Raw genomic sequence first — 22848 nt, 5'->3', positions numbered from 1 at the left:
CACCTTCAAACACAGTTTCATTACAATAATATGGCGCAGCCGATTTTTGACCCTACAGACGTGGAACTTCAGTGCAGTTTATTTCAACTAATCTCACATCGTTTAACGAATGGATAAAATATAAAAGGTAACTATTCATCTGAATTCCCAATCAAGCCACTGCAGTCTTCTCAGTCATCTACGCAGTATCGTAAGCTGTTGAGTGTTCCACTGCTTTCATCTATGCATTTGAAATCATTACATATCTATATTTAACATATGGGGGAAAAAAACCTTACATTCTACTTACTCAGCCATTGAAAACCCACACAAAATATTAAATGACTTATCAGCATTCAGGTATTGACAGGCATAGAAGAAGGTTAATATCGATTCAATAAATAATTACGACACAACCCATGAATGCTTGTCTGCCTATAGATGATTTTTTTACAAGATGCTGACTTGTATTTTACATATAAAGTGATGACTGATATTTTGCTGCTGACAGTCGAATTCTATTAGTTTTCTGCAGTTTTAATTGTTCAGTTGCTGAAGAACTAGCTTTTCATTATTATAATTTTTACAGTGAATCAAAAAATGAAAGATCTGTTAACAATTCTAATGCCTATACGTCGGCAATAATGGTCATAATTGCATATACAGTAGAACCCTGATTATCCGAGGTTCCATGTTATCTGCCAATATAATAAAAATTATCTTTTTAAATGTTGTTAAAATAATCTCACTCGAAAGGTAAACAATCTGTAGACTTCAGTTTTGGCAATAATTCAAACTGTAAAGATAAAAACCACATGGCTATCACATTTGAACTCAGCACTTCGATTTTTGCATGCTCTGAGTGAAGAATCGGTTGGTTTTTAGTTTTCACACTACTTTAGCTAGTTAGTGGAAAGAACTGGGCTTCAGTTTTGTATTGGGCCTAATACACCTTTTTTTACACTCCTTTACAATTTTACTTTCAAACTTTGGAGCAACATGTTTTAAAGAGACCTAAAACAAAAATATCTATGCAGGCTCTTGAAACAATTATTATGAAATAATGAAACAATTGTTGAAAACCTGAAACAGGTTAATTTGAAAGTTACTGGTCATTTACTGGTTGGAAAAAATTTTGGAATAAAGTGAAACAATCTACCATTCTGAAAAGCTGGGAAAATATTTTCCCAAATGATCGCAACACAAACTTGAGAAGCAGATGATCAAGCATTAGTGGCTATCTTAAACCAGCTACAAGTCACAGAGGCAGTTAACGAATGAGGATGTGAATGACTAAAGGACTAATGGATGTAAGATGCTGAACAATTTGAACAGCGAGATTACTACAAATTCAGTCATGCACAATGAAGGCTCTAATAACGATAACATGAAAATTGTTCAAACCAAGATTGTTCGCACAGATGGCTTGAATGCTATTAAAAAGGCACTGCTTTATGCTGAATAGCAAGATGGCAAGGCACCAGCCGACATTATGATGTTCGACATCTATGCAATATGGTGATATATATATATCTGTACCTTTGAACATACATATGTTTTATATCACTATGTACCTGCATGAATCCTATACATTAGTAAACTTCCCATAGTATGTATAATAAAGCTACACTATAAAAATGTTCTTTGTATCCATCTGTGTTATCTGAATTGGCCCCAATCCACATTAGCTTGGACGATCAAGGTTTTATTGTACTTGATTACACACACAATTTCAAAATTGAGCATAATATTAAATAAATTTAATAGTAATAATCTGCAGTATCTGACATAATGCACATGAATATCATGTGAATTTTTATAAACAATAATTTATGACATTTCAGAAGAGAATGTAAAAGTTCCTTCATATGCCATTTAACTGAGTGAAGATCTTGGAACAAGTCCTTTATTCAGAGCATAGTATCTTCAGTTCCCTCATCCCTGATTTTACAGGTATATTTCTAACCTGAATGAGTGATTTTATGTATAATTTTCTTTAGATATTTAACTTTCATTTATATCATTTCAGTTGAAAATTTTTTGCATAAAGGGTGAAATGTTAGTAGCGGTGTAATTTAAATACTTTATACCCACTTCACTGCATTAACCCCTTCGAGCTGGGTAGCGAAAACGTGCGCTTATCGTGGAGGCCAGCAGTGTCTTACGCGAGCGTCTCTCCAGGGCCGGGGGCTTTTTTGCTACTAAACCTAAATCCATGAAATTTCCGAAGTATCAATGCATTGTTTAATAATGCTCTATAGAGTATTTAAATGGCTTATGCTTTATAAATATTTATATATATATATACTTTAATTACCTTATTTCTTGTTTAAATGCATATTTTACACATTTTATTTTAATTACTCACCATTTTATGACTTTTAACATTATACATCCGAAAACTAAATATATTACTTAAAATTCACTTTTCGTATGAAAAATTTGATAACAGAGATCTACACACAGTCCTACGTTACATTCCTTGCACTCGTAATAACTCATTTGTCGTTTTGGAGGATTTTTCCGGGAATGTGAACAAACGAAGCATTGTCGTCTCATTTTCTTATCAGTCTCTTCTGAACAAAGTTTTGGAAAATGTCTTTCAGTTAATCTTTCAGAATCAATATCTGAAATATTTTGCATCATTTCTGCTATTTCATGCTCTGTTAAACATTTTCGACGCTTCGACATTGCAACGGTAAAAACAGAAAGAATTCACGTCTAACAAGATCTAATTATTTTCTAAAAACTGAACTGCAAACTGAAATACTCAACGCTTTAGCGTATATAAAACTTCTACTTACAATAAACAACTACCACGTGCGAATAAAGTGCGATTTAAAGAGACGTCATAAATCACGCCATTTGGAAACATTTAGTTCCCCGTTTGTTTATATAATCAAAAACACGTGTATGTGAGTCATGCTTCTCTCATTTCGAGTAGAAGGTCTAATGTACATGTATCTGAAACCATATGGACATACAGTGCCATCTTGTGGCAGAAATTATAGTTTGAAAAACGTTCCAGGACACTGGCACAAATACGTGACAGTCGGTAGTAAACGGGAAAATGCTCTGGCACGCCTGCGTGTCGGCCGGGAGCTGAGTGTGTTCGTTGCTGGCACGTAGACGTGACAGTCGGCGCGAAGGGGTTAATGACTGTTTTGAGTATGAAATGGAATAGTTAGTTATAAATTTATTCGCATACTTTTATGATATTGTTTCACATCAAATTAGCTGCAGTTCTTTATCTTGCAAATAATACTTTGTGCTGCATCTACAAATGTAAGTGATTAATAATTGGGTAGAGTAAAAAATTTCCTAATTCACGAAGATTCAATTCCTTGAATTATTTCCTAATTCAAGATTTATTACATTTTAATATAAATATTAAAATTAATAAATAAATTTACATTTTGACTATCTGAAGCTTTTATGCATACTAGCATCTAAGTTGATTGAGCAATATTTCCAAGCTAACACTGTTGTTCACAAAACTGTAGCAATTTTTGAAACATTAAAAAAAAAAAAAAAAAAAAAAAAAAGCTCTCTTTTTCTTCTGGCCAGCATACTATTTCTAAAGTTGAAAATTACTTTTTCCATTGCATTTTACAGAATCACATACTATAATAATCCTTAATAGAATGTTAAAAACTAAAATTTAATATATATATTATATAATTTAATAAAGATTGTACAGAATATAATTAAATTAAATGTTATCTTTGGAGCAATAGGTGCAGGATTTTACCTTTTAGATTTTTTTAAATAATTTTAAAGTTACTAAGCACTTTTTCTGGGAAATGAAAAGTCTGCAAAAAGTGAGCTCTCAATAAAAAATTTCAAGATGTTTAAAATATGTTATTTGCACTTTATAATAAAAATAAATTCTTATAAATAAAACATATGTACATAGTAATACATAACGGAAAAATGTTAAGATTTTTTCCTCTTGGGCTTTCTTCCAAAATCATGTGTTAGAGCTGACAAGCCACTGTCATATTCAGAAATAACAACCTGCATTTTTCTCTTCTGTGGTTTTGTACTTAATTTCCTAAAATAAAATTTCAGAGAACATTAGTATACATAATTTCAAAAATAAACTTGACATTAAAATGCATGGAAATGCAAGTTAATAACATAGTTCTGTAGTAGCTTTCAGAAAACCAAACCGTATTGATGCATCATAGGCCGTTCAAAAGGCCACATTAAGGTAAGAGAAATACATCTGGAATAATAAATATTGTCTAATTTAAGGTATTAATTTTTTGTTTTTATCTCAGATTACTGTGTTTTATAGAGAGAACACCACCAAACCCAAATGTAAGACAACAATAATTTGAAGAGCCATATGAAATACATATGTTCTTCAGGAAAATAAGTACAAGGTCTAGCGAAAAATTCTTCCTGTTGGGGAAGTGAAGAGAAATAATATATTTTTCATACCTTTACTAATATTTATTATACAATATAATTTCTGTCATTACTTATGATCTCTAGGCAACATGGTGGTAATATGTAGATACCATTTTTGAAAACTGTCTTGTGCCTAAAGAGGAAGGACCTCAAATAGTGCTTAGCTAATATCTGTTTCAGTTAAGAATATTTTCCTTTAAAAAAATTCTGCAAGGAGAGGCACAAGTGATAACTGGAGGGTGCTAGATCTGAGGAGTGTGATAAATGTGGCAGAAGTTTCCAGCCTAGCTCTGTGATTTTCTGATAAGTCAGGAAAGCAGCATGTGGTTTAGCATTATTATAATGCAGTAATATTTAATAATTTATGCTTGATATTGAATATCACCAGCCTATTTTCTTTGACCGCTTTGTTTAAATCATCCATATGATTGCCCTCTATGAATTGCACTTTTCTTTAGGTTTACAAAGCTTATAATGTATTGGTTCTTGGATGCCCTACCATATATACAGCAAAGGTCAAAATCACATGCTTCAAATTTTTCGAACTATCTCTAACATGTTCTGTCTGAAACTGCATCTCCATCAAAATCTGTCACTAAATTTCGACATGCTTCTGTAACATTTCTTCTTTATTGGAATTCATACAAAGTACAGTGTCATAAACAAACTTTATCGGTAGCCATGTTTACATGACTGTATCTCACTTAATAATGATATGAGAAACTTTTGTTTCAGTTAATTTAGAAGAGTAGATGTGGATATAGGATGCCATGTGAAAATTGCTGAAATTGCACAGCAAAATGGGTGAATCAGCACAGTTCTACCTCTGCAAAATTCATGTGGTGGTGATTGCATGAAAAGAAGCAAATGTTTTTGGCAATGTTAAATGAAATCAGCAGTTTTATATCTTTTGCATAATTTGGAATTGATTTGTGAACAACTTTTTTGTATTTGTATTTATTCTGAATTTAAAAAAAGTAGTAATTCTTTTCATGAAGCTTTGTACACTGCTGGCCATTAAAATTGGGACACCAGGAACAAAAACAAATACAAAAAAGATATTTATTGCGTGTAAACAGTATGGCATGAAGACAAAATGATTAAATTTGTACGAAGTTTGGGTGCGAAATTAGTAGAAACAGCTGTCACGTCTGACAGCTAAAACGGCCCTTACACTGTTAGGCATGGAGTCGAACTGGGCTTAGAAATGGGCAACTCATTCCATGCTGCTTCTAGTCTAAACTACACTTCATTAACCGTGTTAGCTGGAGAGGGATGGTGGGCCAGTCTTTCACCAATCCATGATCAGATGATTTTAATGGGTGACAGATCTGGAGACCATGCAGGACAGGGCAGCAATCGAATACCATGTATATCGAGAAAGATCAGAACACGACGTGCATTACGTGGTCTTGCATTATCTTGTTGGAAGATGATGTTTGGCAGGCCTCAAAGATAGGGCACAACCACTGGATGTAAGATATCAGATATGTATTGAAATGCGTTCAAATTACCATTGATCTGAACTAGAGATGTGCATGTCATGTACGCAGTGGTTGCTCAAACCCTCGCACTAGGTGCAGGGCCCATATGCCAATACCGAATGCAAGCAAGAGATGTGTGGTCTCTTTGAAGCCTCCAGATATGTATACAGCCATCAGAATACTGCAGCAGAACTAGGACTCATTTGAAAAGATGACTTTGTGCCACTCCTGTAAGAATTGGAGGTTCCCTTTAGCCCACCTGGACATGAGTGTCCCCATAGCTCAAAAGACGGGGCCCTGTATCCAGCTTTGCCGTTTGACACAACAGAGTCACTGTCTCTATCTATGTTGTACTGTCAAGAGAAGCCAAAGTAATGGTCACCATGCTGATAGACCACACTGCTGCAAATGTCGACACACCTTACAAGTGGATACTAGGCCTACTGCAAACATGCCCATTTCCTGACTAATGGTCTGTGATGTGGTTGCACAGTTTTACGGGGCTGATCTCACAATATGTCTGTCCTCTCGAGCATTATTCATGGGAGAGCATTGAGATCCTAGCCATTCAGTATGACTCTCAGCAACCCACTGATTCTATATTTGTATGACAGTGGTTCGATGTCGACCGGTGTGACGGGCGATGTTATGGAATGAAAGCCCACACTCTCGATAGACAATAATTCTGCCTCTGTCGAATTCAGACACTTTCTGGTAAGCCTTCTTCTTTGTATTTGAGCATAACATGATATTCTGAGCAAACTCTGACCTTACAAAGTACTTTCCAAATGAGAAATCCACTACACAACTTTTCTTTTATGCAGTGCTTCAGATGTCGTTTCTCCCTCCTGCATTGTCTAAATGCACTGAAATACTAATCATTTGCATATTCCAACCTCTTCTTCCTTTCATGTGATTTTGAGGTTCGTCTGATCATTCCTTCCTGGTATCACAATTTTAATGGCACCAGTGTATATTACTAGGTTTGCCACCATCTAGTTAAATTTTGTGCCAATGTTTATGTTTGATGCTAAGAGGCATCCCATTAACAAGAAAATAATAATTTTGATGATGTTTTTAGTTACGATCTTAGTAAGTTACTAACTAAATATAGCCAAACTGATAAATTCACACTATAGATCATTACACAATTTAACAATGTAGCTTATGTTAGAAGATTATAATGAGAAATTCAGTAATCAATCTTATAATGTAAAACATATATGGAAATATTTTCATAGCTGTCAATCTTGAAATATGATTAAACCAAGAGGTTCTTCATATGAAAACGTAGAGTTTCTCAGAAGTTTCCATGTTGCAGAGTGACAGGATTTCAAAAGAATCCAGATGAACTTAAATTCACTTTACAATGCATGATTCAATTGCTGAATTATATATAATATGATTCTAATATAAAATATATTAGAATATTATTTAATTTCATAATATAAATTGTAGGAAAGAAAAATTTTCATTTAATTACATTTAAATTTTATTGAAACACTTTTAATTATTTAAAAAGTCATATTTTAAAAAGTAAGTAAACTTTAATTATTTTTTAAATATGACAAAAATAAAAGTTATAATTTTCTACATACCATTGTGTGGATAAACTTAACCACTTGCCTGATTGTCCCGAGTTACCACGGGTTCGTATATATTGCAGTTAATTATTATCCCGTGAAAACTCGGGCAAAGCAGAATTTGTTAGTACAATTTGTTTTATCGCAGTTTTACTCGGCCTGGAAGAAATGAAAGGAAATATTCAGCTTTGATTGGCAGTTTGTCAAATTTTGTTGGTTGTGCGGTTAATTTGGAGGGACTGGTCGTATGTTTCTCTATTGTATAGTATATGTCGGCTTGTGGGTTAGTAATGTATAAAAAAGGATACATGTGTTAAAAAAAAATATAATAATGGCGATGATGCAAGATAGCAAAAGTGATGATTTTTCAGATAGTGATTAAGAAGAGGTGGAAGAAATTTTTTTTTTTTTTTTTAAATCGAATCCAATGAGACAATGTACTCTGTGCTCCCGTGAAAGAGATTCCAGCGGTAAGCCAGTAAGAAAAGAGACCCGATACCAGTGTAGAATGTCAGGTATCACTTTGTGTTGTCCCTTGTTTCAAAAACTATCATACAAAGACTAATATTTAATTTTTTTTCGTTTGCCTGAGATAACTCAGGATAGTAAACTAATATTAAAACTAAATGCTTTTACACCTTCAAAAAATTAAAAATTCAACTTAAAACCTACATATTTTGATTTGTATTATATATTTAATAATAAAATTAAAAAAAAGTGATGATTTATTGCAATTTTTTTCAAAAAAATTTGCAAGGGAAGCAGTTAATGTACCATTTATTGATGTAAAACAAAATTAAATGCAAACACTTACTGATTAATTGGTTTAATCTTTATAAAAGGTTCCAATAATGTCTACAGTAGATTAAGATAATTCAAATGAAATAAAATTTAATAAAAATAATTATGCCAAAAATCATTAAAAGTATAGAAATGAAACCTATACTATTATTCAGGAACTGAAGAGATTTCATTTATTGCAGGAAAACATTTTCTTTAGTAACTAAATATTAAAAATTGGGAGATTTGGTGATCTGCTGAGACTGGGAGATGTAGATGCGGAACCAGGAGAGTTGACAGCTATGTATTGTTATTATTTTTTTATATACATTAATGTTGCGAATAAACATAAATTACCTTTGCTTTGGTCGTTCTGCATTGGGAATATTACAGCCAAGAGCAGATGGGGCCTCCCGGAGGCAGAAACTTTTGGCAACATGACCTAAATGTAGAGCTTTAAAAGGCAATATATGACGAATATTTTTTGGGTAAGATGCATATGATTGAACATAGCTAGCAAAGGCTGAAAGGAAAAAAATTAAGAATTAATTTCTTAGAAATAAAAAAGGAAAAAAAAAATTTTATAAATCTGAAAAACTGCAATGCATTAAAAAAACTGCAATTGAGGGGTAAAAACAGAAAAACATTCTTAGTTTGCTGCAAGCAAACTACTGTTCCTACTTCCTGAACTTCTTTCTTCACAAACAAGAAGATATAGCAATATAAACAAAATGCAAAATAATAGCTGCATATAATTCATTCTTTCAGTCAGTGAATTTAATTTTTGCATTCACTTAGGTATAGAAAAGTATCTCACATGTAAACCCTGCTGACTAAAGGGCTAAAGTTAAAAACTATTTCACTTGACTAGATTGGGATTAAAAAATGTAAGCTAATTCTACATTCTAAACCTGAGCTGCAATGCATAAAAGTACCGAATACATTGTGTGCAAAATGCCATTCAGCTTTTGCTTGTATAATTTACATTGTGGCTATGCACAACTGCTATCTTTATTGCTAGTACAAAATACATGATTATAGAAATTTCAGATACTTTAAACACTGAAATTCTGTACAGTATGAATCTTTAAAGTTATGTCTTGATAATTTAACCTCTTATTTTGAGGTGGCATTATTCATGAACTTAAAAATCCCAGCTTAATTGCAACTCATAAGAGCCATGTGTCTTATTTTCTATCCATAATATAATCAAATGAAATCTGCAAGGTAAACCAAGCCTTCAATGCAGGGTGCTTGATTGAAAAGCTAAGGAGCAGAATTTTCTGAAGTACGAGTGATTACTGACAAAATCAACAAAACTATCAACTTAATATGTGATACATAATGTCATGAGTATTTCTCCAATCATCGAAGGAATAAATTAATTCTCTTTTACGTACCACTTCCCTTGTTCCCCTTTCAGCAAAATCTATAATTTTCCTGATATTTTCTATTACTTGTAGATTTTAAAGAAATTTTCATATAACACAGTACGGGGAATCCACAGTAGTTGTAGCCTATATATCTTTGGTCCACAGTCCATCCTGCATGATCTTAATACATACTCAGTCCACATACTCAGTTAACCTTCTGTTTTCCATTAATGAAAGGTTCACACAGGCCTATAGGTTTTTAAGCTATTTCTGTTCAGTCACCAATTTATAGCACAGCTGGAAACATTAGTTGAACAGCTTATTTTCTACATATGCTTTAATTTTTCCACTATTATCAACATGACTTTTTAAAGACAAATGATTTTAAGACTTTGGTTATTTCATATCACACTTTTCCCTGCCTTCTCTTTTGTGCCAATCTTTAAAATTTTTAGCAAAAACTGAAGTTATTCATGCACCTAATAATTGTTGTAAGATAATAGAACCATTTTATAGTAATTTTCTTCAAAGATTTGTTTTAAAATATATTACTTTTAGTATGCATAATTACTTTAATTGCAAATGGAGTTTTTCAATTAATATAAAAGAAATTCAAAATTGCAATACAAAGTTCTCAACATCAAAAATTTTAAAGCAATAATCTGGGCATTTAAATAATTAAAGCAGCAGATATTAGCAATATTATAGCTGCAAAATTTGGATATCAGAGATTCTAGTGTTAGACTGAAAATGCATTTTTAATTTTTTAGCGGTCAAGTGTGCTTTTTATAACCTATTCTTTCTTTTTAATTTTTCAGATAATGCTTTAATATTAAAAAAGTAAAAAGCTTTGAACTCTATATGAAATTATTACAATTTATTAAATCTGGAACTGAAGATAATTTTGAAAATATGATTTAATGCCCAGAACACATGATAATTTCATTTAAATGCATATGGCATGGCACAACAACTTGTTTAAACATTGAGAACTATACCTAAATTTCAGATCAGTCATGCAACTCAAAACTCTGAAAGATTTACAACTTAGTTTTCATATTTATCTAAAAAAAATTCTAACATTTTCATTTCATAAAGAAATACAGTGAAAAACATTTAACACGAAACTGACGGGACTGAAATTTTTTTCCATGTTAAAGTATATTGGAAAAAAAAACATAAACAAAATTAAGTTTATTAGAGTACATTGTATTTACATAGATATGTATATATGCATGTATTTAATAAAAATTAATGAAACAAAAACATCCACAAGAACTTAATGAAATTTAATACAAAATTTTTAGAAAAATAAAACGTTTATTGAGTTTTTGGAAAATAATCTCCTATTTTTCTTTGCAGCATCTTTTTTAGCATCAAATTGTTCAATGTCGTCCATTTTGTTATTCATTTCACCATTGGAAAATGCGTGTCTAAATAACTGTGCATACTTTTTATGATGTTCCTTATTTTGGCTGACAAAGGGAACAGGAGCTGTATTATTCATTTCATTTTCATCATCGGAATCTGCATTAATGATATTTTTTTAGCTTTGAACAAACTCCAAAATGTCTGTCTGCCATAATTGGGACTGTACACACATTATCATTAACTACTGCAGTGATTTCTTCCAATAATACAGTACGACAGTCCATTAATACAGAAAATTTCTCAAACATTTATTTAAATATGGGCTCAGTTTTAATATCCTCCTTCTCCATTTCTTTTGGTGCCAAAGAATCTGATACTTTTGAGAATCATGCATGACAAAAACAATTTTCCTTCATCCTTGGAGTCACTGAATTCCATGCAGAGTGCAACATATGAAAAGACAGAGACATGCAGACATATGAACCAAACTCACTAATATTTACTCACACTCCGATGTACTCGTCACTGAATTCCAAAGCCAACTGATGAAAGATAAGATGTTTTTGTGGTGTTTGTAGGGGTGGTAGGTGATAATATCTTAGATAAACAAAACTGACTCGTGTCACAGGCTATTCCAAGGGTATTTCAAAACCAAGTTAGCCTCCTTTCTAGGAACCATGTCAAACCACCTCTCTTTCATTTCACACACCGCTTAAATCTCACCTGCAAGGCTAATGTCTTTCGTATTATGTTCATTCCCAGAAAGGATATCTTTTCGTGTTAAGAGAAACAAAATGCATGAAAATACATAGTAGTTTGTCGGGACTGTTGTATTATTTCGTGTTAACTAATATTTCGTCTTAAGCATTTTCGCATTAAATATATTTTCAAAAAAATTCATTTACAATTTTTATTATTGACATATGTCTTTATTACTGAAGCCAATACTTTTGGATAAAATTGCAATGAAGTTTACTGTGTGAACAATAATGCATTAATGACTGTCAACGTGTCAAACTTATTTATAAAATTTCACAATTTGTATGCATTATATTCAATAAATTACTGTCACAATTAAATTCAAAAAGGGAAACTAGAAATGAAACCAAACACCTGTTTTACTTACCTTCTTTTGCTTCATCATGGAGGATACTTTCAGAATACACTTCATTTTCATATTTTGCATGTAAAGCTGTAGCACATTCCTCAGCAGTTGTCTAACAAATAAATTATCACATCACAAGTATCAAACACAGTGATATTTAATACACTTTTTTATGATAATTTGAATTTATTCTTACTAATTGTTTACTATATATATGTATATATATGTGTGTGTGTATATATTAAATCTGGTTTTATTAGGAAGAAAAATATAGGCATAAAGCTTAAAGGAAAATATAGGCACAAAGTCCTTCCATTTTTTGGAAAATTCCTCCTTTCTTCAAAAGTGCTTCAATGCAGGTTTGAAGTTTGTAAAGAATTTGTGCCATGAACAAAAGCCACGAGTCTGACTCGTGGTAAAGAATTTGTGTCATAAACAAAAGCCACGAGTCTGACTCCTGGTGAGGAATTTGTGCATAAAATGTCACATATTCTTATTAGGACAAGCGATTGGAGTTATTCTACATCGAATATTTTTCCTTTGATTGTAACGTCAGTATTTTGTTTTTTCAGTTGTTTCTGATGAAACTGGATGATCTGTTACTTTAAATCCCTGTAAAGCTTCGTTACGTTCACACATTTCAAATATAATTTTGTATAAAGAATTAAAAAACTCTTATATCCACCATGCAATTATTTTTGGCAACTGATTAATTGATTATGATTACACCCTAGACGTCTTAACCCTTAACTTCCCACCGTTGCATTTCTGCAACATATGATTTATTTTAATGTAACAGACTCAATATTTTTTTTAATTACCTACAAATCACTTATCTAAGAAAAAAAAAAAGATTACTGCAACGAAATACATGCTAATTTTGTCACTAGATAGCAGCACATTTTTTCCAGAAATCACAACAATTATAAAAATCTCTGTTGCCTCAAGAACTGTGTTTCTGCTATAAAAAGAATCCATTATATTTTATGCTTCCTCTTGTTTATTGATGAAAACAATTACCAGGTAAGAAATTTAAACATTTTATGTTCATTTAAAAGTAATTTTGATTTTCTAATGGAAAAAGTTTGAAAGAAATTTGATTTTAATTATATGTTGCAGATCTGCAACATTGGTCTTTGGTTACCATTTTGACATGGCCAAAACGCGTATACTAACCCAAGATGAAATTCCTAGATATATGAATAATTTGGACAAATTAAGTGATTTAAGTGAGGATGGTCTTGAATATTCTGCTGATGATGTTAATTTTTTACCTGATTGTGTGTCATCTAATGATGATTTGGATAGCAACCGTGCAAATAGTGTTGTTTCACAAAATAGAATTCAGAATATAAAAAAATCTGATGATGATGATAATAAATTTGATAGAAATATTTCAGTCAGTGTGTGTGTGTGATTATGGCAAAGCCTCGAGAGCTATCTGCCTACGGGGAGGGATGCCTTCTTGGAGGATTTTCTAAGGGGAACTGGCTTGTATACAAGTTACACATGGAAAAAACGACCACGCAGCCAACCCCGTTCGCGGGATTCGAACCTCGGACTGAATTACCAGTGTTTAGAGACTTTACCGCTTAGCCGCTGGTATATTTCAGTCAGAAAACCTTTTTTAAAGTTAACTGTTAAGAATAATAAAACATTGCCAAAGAATATTTTATGGAAAAATCAAAACATTTCATTGATTGAAGAAGTAATAAAATTCCATAGAGATGACATGCTCTCAAGAAAAATTACGGATTTGGACACTATGTACCAATTTTTTAAATATTTATGGACGGAAGAGATCATAAGTAACATTTATGAAGACAGCAAACAATATGCTATTCAAAAGAATCCAAGTAAGAATTTGACTATATCAGAGAATGAAATAAATCAATATTTGGGTATTTGCATTTATGCATCTTTAGTTCACCTGCCAAAACTATAGAACATACTGGTCAGAAGAGCTTGGATTTGATCGAATTAAAGAAACAATGAAGAAATCTGAAAATAAAAAAAATAAAAAAATCTAAGGAATACAAAAATTCAAATCTGAAGTTTCATCATGCTTACGCAAAATGGGGTACGATCGAAATGCTAAAAGAAGAAGACCTAGTAATACTTCAACAGAACAAATGTCTCAGACTAAAAGATACAAAGGGACTCCCCAGTCTGTTCCATGTAAGGACATTCATACAGATGGTATAAATCATTGGCCAATATGATCAGAAAAGAATACTGTGCAAGTTTCCAAACTGCAAGAGCTACACTCAAACTGAGTGCGAAAAGTGTAAAGTAGGGGACTTTTTACAACAAAGTCAATAACTGCTTTAAAAATTTTCATTGTATGTAAGGCTAAAGCAATTTATAACAATGAATAATAAAATCCTCATATAAAAAAAGTTTTGTAATTTTACAGCACTACTGCGCAATGTTGCACTTCTGCAACAAACAAAAAAATGACTGAAATTCAATTTAAAACTGCTTAATTTTTTTAAAAAATATTTTTCCCTTTTATTATTACTTAAGAAGTAGCTAATATAATTTTTTCATAGAAATTTAAAAAATGGGAAGTTAAGGGTTAAAATTACTATTTGTACTTAAATATTGTTTATTATTTCACAATTCTTTTCATTACACTGAAATATATATGTCATGAAAATTATACATTTTTGTTTTTTTACCAGTTCATACCAGTTTGGGTATACAGCTGAATAGTTGAATGGCGCGGCGCGCAATCAACTTTCTTGTTTACGCAATTGCTTGCGCAATTGGCAGATATCATGTAGGCCAAGGCGTTAGGGACCATTCCCACTGGGGTTTATCAGAGCTAACGGACACAGCTGATGTAGCTGATCCATCTCCAAAACCAGTTTTTCCCATAGGGCAGCAAGTTGAAAAATCTGAACTGCAGGCATAGTGAAGCTAGTTGACACATGGAACTGACTCTGTTAGCTCAGACAAACTCCAGTGGGAATGGCCCTTTACAGGTACTAGTATTAATGTCACAGGAAAATATATTTAATTTTGTAACAAAGTGTTTCCAGTACTCAGGTTAAGCACTGTTTGGCCCTTTCCTTGCAATCCTTAGTTCACTGAGATGTTGAGCTATATCAGTGAGAAGTACCAATTTGCATAACCATTCTTTATTGTTCTATTTGGAGAAAAGTTGATTCTTCTCATTAAGAAAAGTAATGTGCTCCGTGCACGACACAAACTTATTCAAGACATTACCTCAACAAAGCCAATAAACATGGCCGTATAAGGGATGATCCATATATTTGCTTTCTATTTCTTCTAAAAGAGACTTACATTGCCTGTGTACCAATGAAGAATGAGACACTACGAAATTAACTGTTTTAACAACAGTGTTCCTTACAGAAATTAAGTGCTGTGAGTGAAATTTTTGTGACTAAACTTTTTTGACTGCACATACAGGAGAGATAGGGAAATTTATCTTTGACTGTGCATACAGGAGAGATAGGGAAATTTATCTTGATTGATAACTTTGCAGATAACTTTGCAGAGTGCAACTGATAATTATACTGCATGGCAAATCTGGCACACATGCACTAGGTCACTAACGCCTACAATGTGCTTTTTGCCTTCCTTAAACAAAGTCTTATACAGTATTACAATCCTCTCCTACCTCATCTACTTTATTCAATACATTTCATCCAAATCAATATGAATTAAAACCAAACTGTTCCCAGATAATGAGCAATCTCATATTCATAACATCAAACAATAAGTAAAATAGGCTGCTTGCTCTGGTTGTAGCTATTGACATCTAGGGAGTCTCTCTGGTGGCCGATTGTAATCAGCACTCTGGATAAAATGAGATGGCCAATGATTTCAGGACTCTCATTCATTCCTACCACCAGAACAAAAAGATGCAAATAACAGAATACGGTGGCATCATGGTCAAAGAAATTGCAAGAGGCTGTCCACAGGGATTGTACGTTTGTCCGACCCTGTGAAGCATAGTCACAAATTCAGCCTTTTAATGCTTTAATACTGTCCTCTATGCACGAGTAATTTCATAGGCTAACGATTTAGTGGATAGGAGTGGCCTTGAAATGAAGGCATAATACTGTCTGGGTAACTTTTAAGAGTAGGCAAGGCAACAACAATACTGGTACCACATAGTCACAGAGAATAATACTCAATACTCAAATAGAACTGCATAAATTTCAACCCTGGATCTCACAGTAGAAAGATAGATTTTATATTAAAAAATGACCAGATTGAAACAGTCAACCAATCTGCGGGGCAATGCTTTTTATCAGTCAGGTTATGAATCAGTTATATGAACAAATTCTATCATTTGGCCAATTAATTAACAGCATTCAACTTAATTAATAACACTAAAAAATTGTCAAGATACACCGAAAAGGCAAGATCAAAATTTATACAGATGGCTCAAAGACTGACTGGGGAACAGAAATTAGCTTTTCCATTTACATGGTTCAGTACTGTGGGAAATGATTCTTAAATGAATTTAGTACTGTCAACATTTAATGTGTAGACATACCATCTTGCTGGGAAAATATATTCATTTTAGATGAAATTATTAATCTCCAATTCATCCAGTAACATTCATTCCAAGGTAGGGGATTAATTGATTTTGGAGAAGTCAATACTAACTGTTCCATTTTTTCACAGTTCTATTCAATTTCCCATACCATGTGTTGTTCTGCAACCATCCAAACATGATGCCTGACTTTAAAATAGTTAATGTTGATTTATCACTAGACATATCCTTCTTCAGGAAAAAAAAAAAAAAAAAATGTATCCATTATCTATATGATTCAGCACATTAGTCACAAACTGATAATATTTTGAATGATCTGCAAGTTTAATGATACGGAAAATCTGAACTTTTTATGCATACACCTGTAAATGCCATTGAAGCATTCTGTGGAAAGTCAATCTTGGTAACTCTAATTCCCTAGATGCAATTTTATTTGATTTAAATAAGCTTCAAGAAAATGCTTCATGGAACAAGGATTCGAGCCAGTTTGCTTTAAAAAGTTATCTATGAAGGCATCCCTCCCCACAGGCAGATAGCTTTCAAGTTGTTTAGCCTTAATCAATTAACCTAATTTAACCTAACCCACATGACAAAGATGGGGAGTGAATTTTGTTTGAATTAAATAGTCAAATGTTACAGAACAAAGAAAACTTATTTAAAAAAATGTTTTAAAACACACTGTTTCATAGTCATAGCAATTCTGAATATAAAATGAAAGAATTTAATATATATTAATTTCTCTTTCAAGTTCATACAAGCAAACAGACATTTAACACTAATATACAACTAATACTTACCTTGCTTTTAGGTGAAAGAACCTCGTTCACTAATAAAATAGACTGTAAAAATTTGCTAGCCAGAATTTCATCATAGCTATATAAGGAAGGGAAAACCATTTGTTTATTAAATACATAATTCTTAAAAAAAAGGCATATAAATCTATTTAAGCAATAATTATAATTTCAAAAATTGTCTTCAGTTTAACACACACATAAGATATATTGTGAAAGTATTTAATATACTTGCTGATTAAGAAAGACAGATAAGAAATATGGCTCTTTTCTAGGTTTCAGAGAATCTGTAATAGAATGTTAAAACTTATCCCCCGCCCTCCCCTCCCCTCCCCCCCCCCAAAAAAAGAGGGGAAGGTCCCAACCATGTAATTTAAATTTCACTTAATTTTATTTATTATGATTTTTAAAAGAGAAATTTTTATGAAGAAATAAAGCTTTAAATGAAAAATTAATAGAAAGAAGCAAAATAATAAATAATGAAGAAGTAAAATAATGAATTTTGAAAATTTCTTTTGCTGGTATTTAAAAGAAAAACAAGAAGATACAAAATAACTTCTTAGATTAATAACTTAAAAATTTTACTGCAGGGGGCATTACTTGACAACTGAATAAGAAATTTAGTGAAAATCTAGAAAAAATTAAATGTAAAGGAAATATTCATTATTAGTTTTCAGACTGGAATATCTAGCTCTTGTATCTTTTACATTCTAATTTCAAGGCAGAATTATACAAATAAGATGGTCTATCTAGATCACAGGTTCTCAACCAGGATGAGGGTTATTTCATACTTTCAGAAAAGAATGCAGTCAGCCTTTTATTTAGCTGTATTTAGTTACAAGGCCTCATTCAATTGAAATATTTAGTGATCACTAGTCATGTTACGTCATCAGTTGCGATTGGTTTTGGTATTCAATTTAAACATAACGATCATTCTGAGGTTGTGATCAATCGTTCTCATAGCAATCATTCTGAACCCATCATTCCGTGATGAAAATGATCGATTCAATATGGTGGCTGTGCTGTTTGTGCTGTCATGATGACAGAATTTAATTGTGCTAAGGTACTTACAATTTAAGGGCAATTTATATAAAAATTGGACAGCAATTTATATCAAAGTATAGGGTTATAAGGATCCTAGCAAGGGGAGCTGACTCATCATCTGTGTTGTATAAAGCGTACTTGTTGCTATTGGATATTGATTTAGTATTGTGTTGTTTACATTTGTATTGATGGATTGCGACTTGATTCCAAGAAATATGGGAGGATACACTGCATCAAATTATTCATATTGTTCCAGAATTAACTTTAGTATGTTCTATTTTCTGAGAAATGAAGAAATACGAAGAAAATGGGTAATTAATTCTCGTCGATTGGAATGGATTCCAAGCATAGGAGCTTTCGCTTTTGAAGTAAGTTCAGCTTCCTACGTTTTCATAATTGTTAAAAAAAATATGTGTTCATGTTTCAGCAAAATGTGTTTTTTCATTTACACATTGCTAATTAATGATAAATTGATTTATATGTGCAACATGAATTTCAGAATGTGTCTGTAGATTCAATACACAGATACTGACTTATGGAGTCAATAAGTCAATGCCGATGCAATTTTTTTATTGTTATTATCACAAAAGGATAAATTTTAAAGATATATATTTTACATTTGATTTGCTTTAAAATCATATGTTATTTTTGATCCAGTTACATTGTTGCCAAAACTATCAGCTGCCCCCAATGTACAAAATAAATAAATAAATAAATAAATAAAATAAAATAAACATCAGATATAATGATTAAAATTATGCATTACATAATGCTTCCTTTAAAGTAACATAAATATATCACATTTATATTCAATCTGAAAAAGGTAAGCATCAATTTAAGTATTTAACGAATAATTTTGACTATAATTTATACATCATGTAGACTATATTTCCAGTTCTTTCATTTAAGTACAATTCCTGTTATTTTATTTATAATGTATGAACATGAAATATGTTTTAAAATGCTGTAGAAGCTTAGTCATTCATTCTTAATTTAATTCAGTTTTCCTATCACAATTAAAATTTATCAGATAATTGCTTTCGTAATGTGTAATTAAAAAAATTTAATAAGATATGTTACTGTAGTTTAATACTTTTGATTTTAATGTTTTCAGAAATTTGCTAAATCAAGTTTATTTTTGTGTGAACTTGCATCAAAGGCATTAATAATAAATTTGCTTTGGCATTCACTGCTAAAAGTTTTAATGAAAAACTTATTACTGATGTAAATGAATGAAAAAATGACATTTACTTGGTAATTAGTGTCTTATGATATAGCAATAAATTAAAGGGCTTTTTACTGTTTCTTAAGTTGCATAACTTGTTTTCATAGCTTCTCGTCATCTTTATATTTTACTCTTCTATATTATCAAATAAATATAAAAGGTATATTTCTAATCAAATATCCTTCCTTTCATAGCAGTGTTATATGCACCACGATGTGATTTGTGTTGGCATTTATTATATAGTTTTGAACATTATTCATTATACAGTTTTATGTATTTATTACATATATTTAATTTATATCATTATGTATTATATAATTTTCCTTTTAGAATATATTGCATTACATTTTTGAGTTGTTAATAAAGATATAATGTACATTTTTCTTTCTTTTTTCTTTTTTTTTTTTTTTTTCTTTTTTTCTTTTTTTTTTTTTCTTTTTTTTTTTTTTTTTGCTTTAAAATGTTTTTTGGATCACTTTTTTCTCAGTATATATACAAAACTTTCTTCACCTATATTTTTCACATGTTAATGTGATTTAGGTGAATGGAATGTGTCTTTTAGATTAGCTATTTTTATAAAGGAAGTAAAATGAAATGATACCCTTTGAAGGCTTTTCACAGATAAAACTTTGAAACAATAGTGCTGAAAAGCCAAAGAGGGCACACCAAACCTGAATTGCAACCCTAAAAAATGATTATGACATGGCTGATGAGTCAGCCTGCATCTCTAGGAGCTGCATCATTGGTTACTTCGAAAACAATGCAAGATCGGACCATGTGATAAACAGCATCGTGCATCAAATAACTTCTGGCATACTTTTTTGAAATAATTGCTGATTCAACTTTTGTTAAGTTAAATTTTTTCAAGTACGCACATTGTTTCCTTAACCATAGTTTCACTCAGATAAAATGAAATTAAGTCTATTTTTCATTACCAGATTCACAGTTTTAACTAGGGAGATCATCACAATCATTTTTCAGCTTTGCCATTTCTGAAATGATCTATTTGGCAGAAATGTCACATTTCAATTAAAACAATACGGAATAAACAATTGGAATGAGCATTGCTGAAGAATTTCAAGAACAGGTTACCAAACAAGAAAGGTAATTTGATTTCATTCTTTAAATTGCAACAATTATAACAGAATCCTTTAAGATACAGACAAGATTGCATATGAAGTAGAAAAAGATAACAGATTTCACTTAAATGCACTGGTTAACATTTTAATAAAAGCTTTAAAATGTTTTTGGAAATCAATCCCGCCCCCTGGGTAAGGAAACAAGCTATACTAACTAGGCTAATTAAGCATGCAATGGTTAAAAAAATAAAAACTGGGAAAGAAAAGCTTTGGATAACACCAAACTGCACATGAAAATAGCAAATGTGTTTATGTACGATGACATGATGACTTCACATTAGAATCATTCACAAACTGATGTTTAAAGCTAAAAACAAACAAGCAAAACCTACATTAATAAGGTATGTGACCACCCCAGACCTTCAACCAATTTTTACAGTGACTGCAAATGTTTTCATTGAGGTGATCAACTGTCACAGATGTTAGCAATGGCCATTCCTCCATTAAGGCAGTTTCTAATTGTCTGAGATTGGCTGGAGGAGGTAAACATGAAGAAAAAGCATGTTTAATGGCATACTAAAGATTTTAAATGAGATTAAGGTTGTTGAAATATGGCAGCTACTTCAAATGAAAAATGCCATCACTACTTATTAATGTTGCAGCCTCACTGGGAACAGGCATTAGCATCCATTAGGATAAATCGAGACCAACTGCTGCACTGTAATCTCATAATGGGGAAGAGAACTTCATCTGATATCGCACAGCTATCACAAAATTGTCTTTAAAGATGTGCAGCAATTCTAGCCCATCTCCCAATGCGATATTCAATGATGTTGTTGCCCTAATACCATATGCTTTGTTCTCTTCTGACCATTGCATGATCATCTTCTGATCCCAGAGCAAATATGAACTTATACATGAACAGTCCAATTGAGATGTTGACAATATCATTTTAATTCTACTTTTCCGGACTACGTTGCTAACAGAATGCAAACATTTGGCAATTGGGTGTACAGCTCCTTTCATCTAAAGCCTTCAGTATACAGTACTGGCAGATACTGTATTTTACCAAGTGATGCTATAGCAGTTGTAGAGATAACTCAACTCTGCATGGACACTACAGCAATAAACCTATCAGAAAGGGTGATAACACTTGGAAACTAGGCAAAGGTCTCTGGACTGTTTGACTTGTTTAAAGCTGTTTCCACATTTGTGAAATTACCAAATGATCAACACCGAAGAAAACAGTGACATCTTTGATTGACTGTTTTGCTTCATTGCGTGTCTGACAATATACTAGTGCTCACTATCTGCAATTCATTTTTTTTTTTTTCAGCCATAGAAACATGAAAATCATGAAAAATTATTCTATGAATCTTATCAACACTTCATATAGGATTCAAATAAATCTCCTCAAACAACTTCAGAATGCTGGTGTTGCTAATGACTATCCAATTGGCATAAGTTCAGATAGTCAGTCATGAATGGCTGTAATGTATATTTGAATACTGTTATCTGCATCCCCAGTGGTTTTCAGTCACTCAAATTCAACTACACTTTTGAAAACTGCTAATTTGCATTGCATGCTTAACTTTCGAAAGTCAGTGCAAAATGAAAAAGGCAGAGATTTTTCTCTTGAATAAATTGGATAAAATGTAATAAGCTATGTATAATGAAATCATAGCAGAATTACAACAATCCATAAAATTTGAATCCAAGAGTGGTGAGGTTTACAGATTATGCCTTCCTGAGTTTTGTTTACATTTTCTCTTTCTAACTTTTACATTACATTTGAACTGTGAGCACACAAATAACTAATCAAGAGACAGACACACCTTAATTATTTAATCAAACTTTATAGAATACAAAACTATTAAATATTTTAATACATTAATATGCAAAGAAAATAATATTAGTTGAAAATGTTATGGGGATAGAGGATAAATAAGAGAAATTTTTAGAAAAAAAAAGGGGGCTCCTTTGTAAGACTGTACGGTATTTTAGAAGAAAACTTTGTGACTTCAGTAAAATTACTTTTAAAGTAATTTTTATGCTCTTAAATTACAGAAAAAATAGATAAATAAATA

General features: G+C 31.7%; 1 protein-coding gene and 1 long non-coding RNA gene across 2 annotated transcripts in view; one reads left to right on the top strand and one right to left on the bottom strand.

The window, feature by feature from the left end:
- The window catches only part of LOC118191019 (uncharacterized), a 117292-nt gene that overhangs the window by 91833 nt on the left and 2611 nt on the right, over window positions 1-22848 (top strand). Inside the window, exon 3 of the long non-coding RNA XR_004758512.2 lies at window positions 1824-1932. This is a non-coding gene — a long non-coding RNA (uncharacterized LOC118191019). The remainder of the gene's footprint in view (window positions 1-1823; window positions 1933-22848) is intronic.
- Window positions 3809-22848, bottom strand: part of LOC118191018 (ATP-dependent DNA helicase DDX31) — a 70635-nt gene continuing 51595 nt past the window's right edge. Inside the window, exons 13-16 of the mRNA XM_035361813.2 lie at window positions 17420-17495; window positions 12113-12203; window positions 8600-8765; window positions 3809-4033 (exon numbers count right to left, since the gene is read on the bottom strand). Of these exons, the coding sequence (XP_035217704.2) occupies window positions 3916-4033; window positions 8600-8765; window positions 12113-12203; window positions 17420-17495 (451 nt within the window). The 3' untranslated portion in view covers window positions 3809-3915. The remainder of the gene's footprint in view (window positions 4034-8599; window positions 8766-12112; window positions 12204-17419; window positions 17496-22848) is intronic.

The sequence above is a fragment of the Stegodyphus dumicola genome, chromosome 2 (assembly GCF_044657685.1).
Source record: "Stegodyphus dumicola isolate Sdum_Otavi_A_Nest chromosome 2, ASM4465768v1".
NCBI lineage: Eukaryota > Metazoa > Arthropoda > Arachnida > Araneae > Eresidae > Stegodyphus > Stegodyphus dumicola.
The sequence above is the reverse complement of the archived record's forward strand: the minus strand, read 5'-3'. Positions and strand labels throughout refer to the sequence as shown.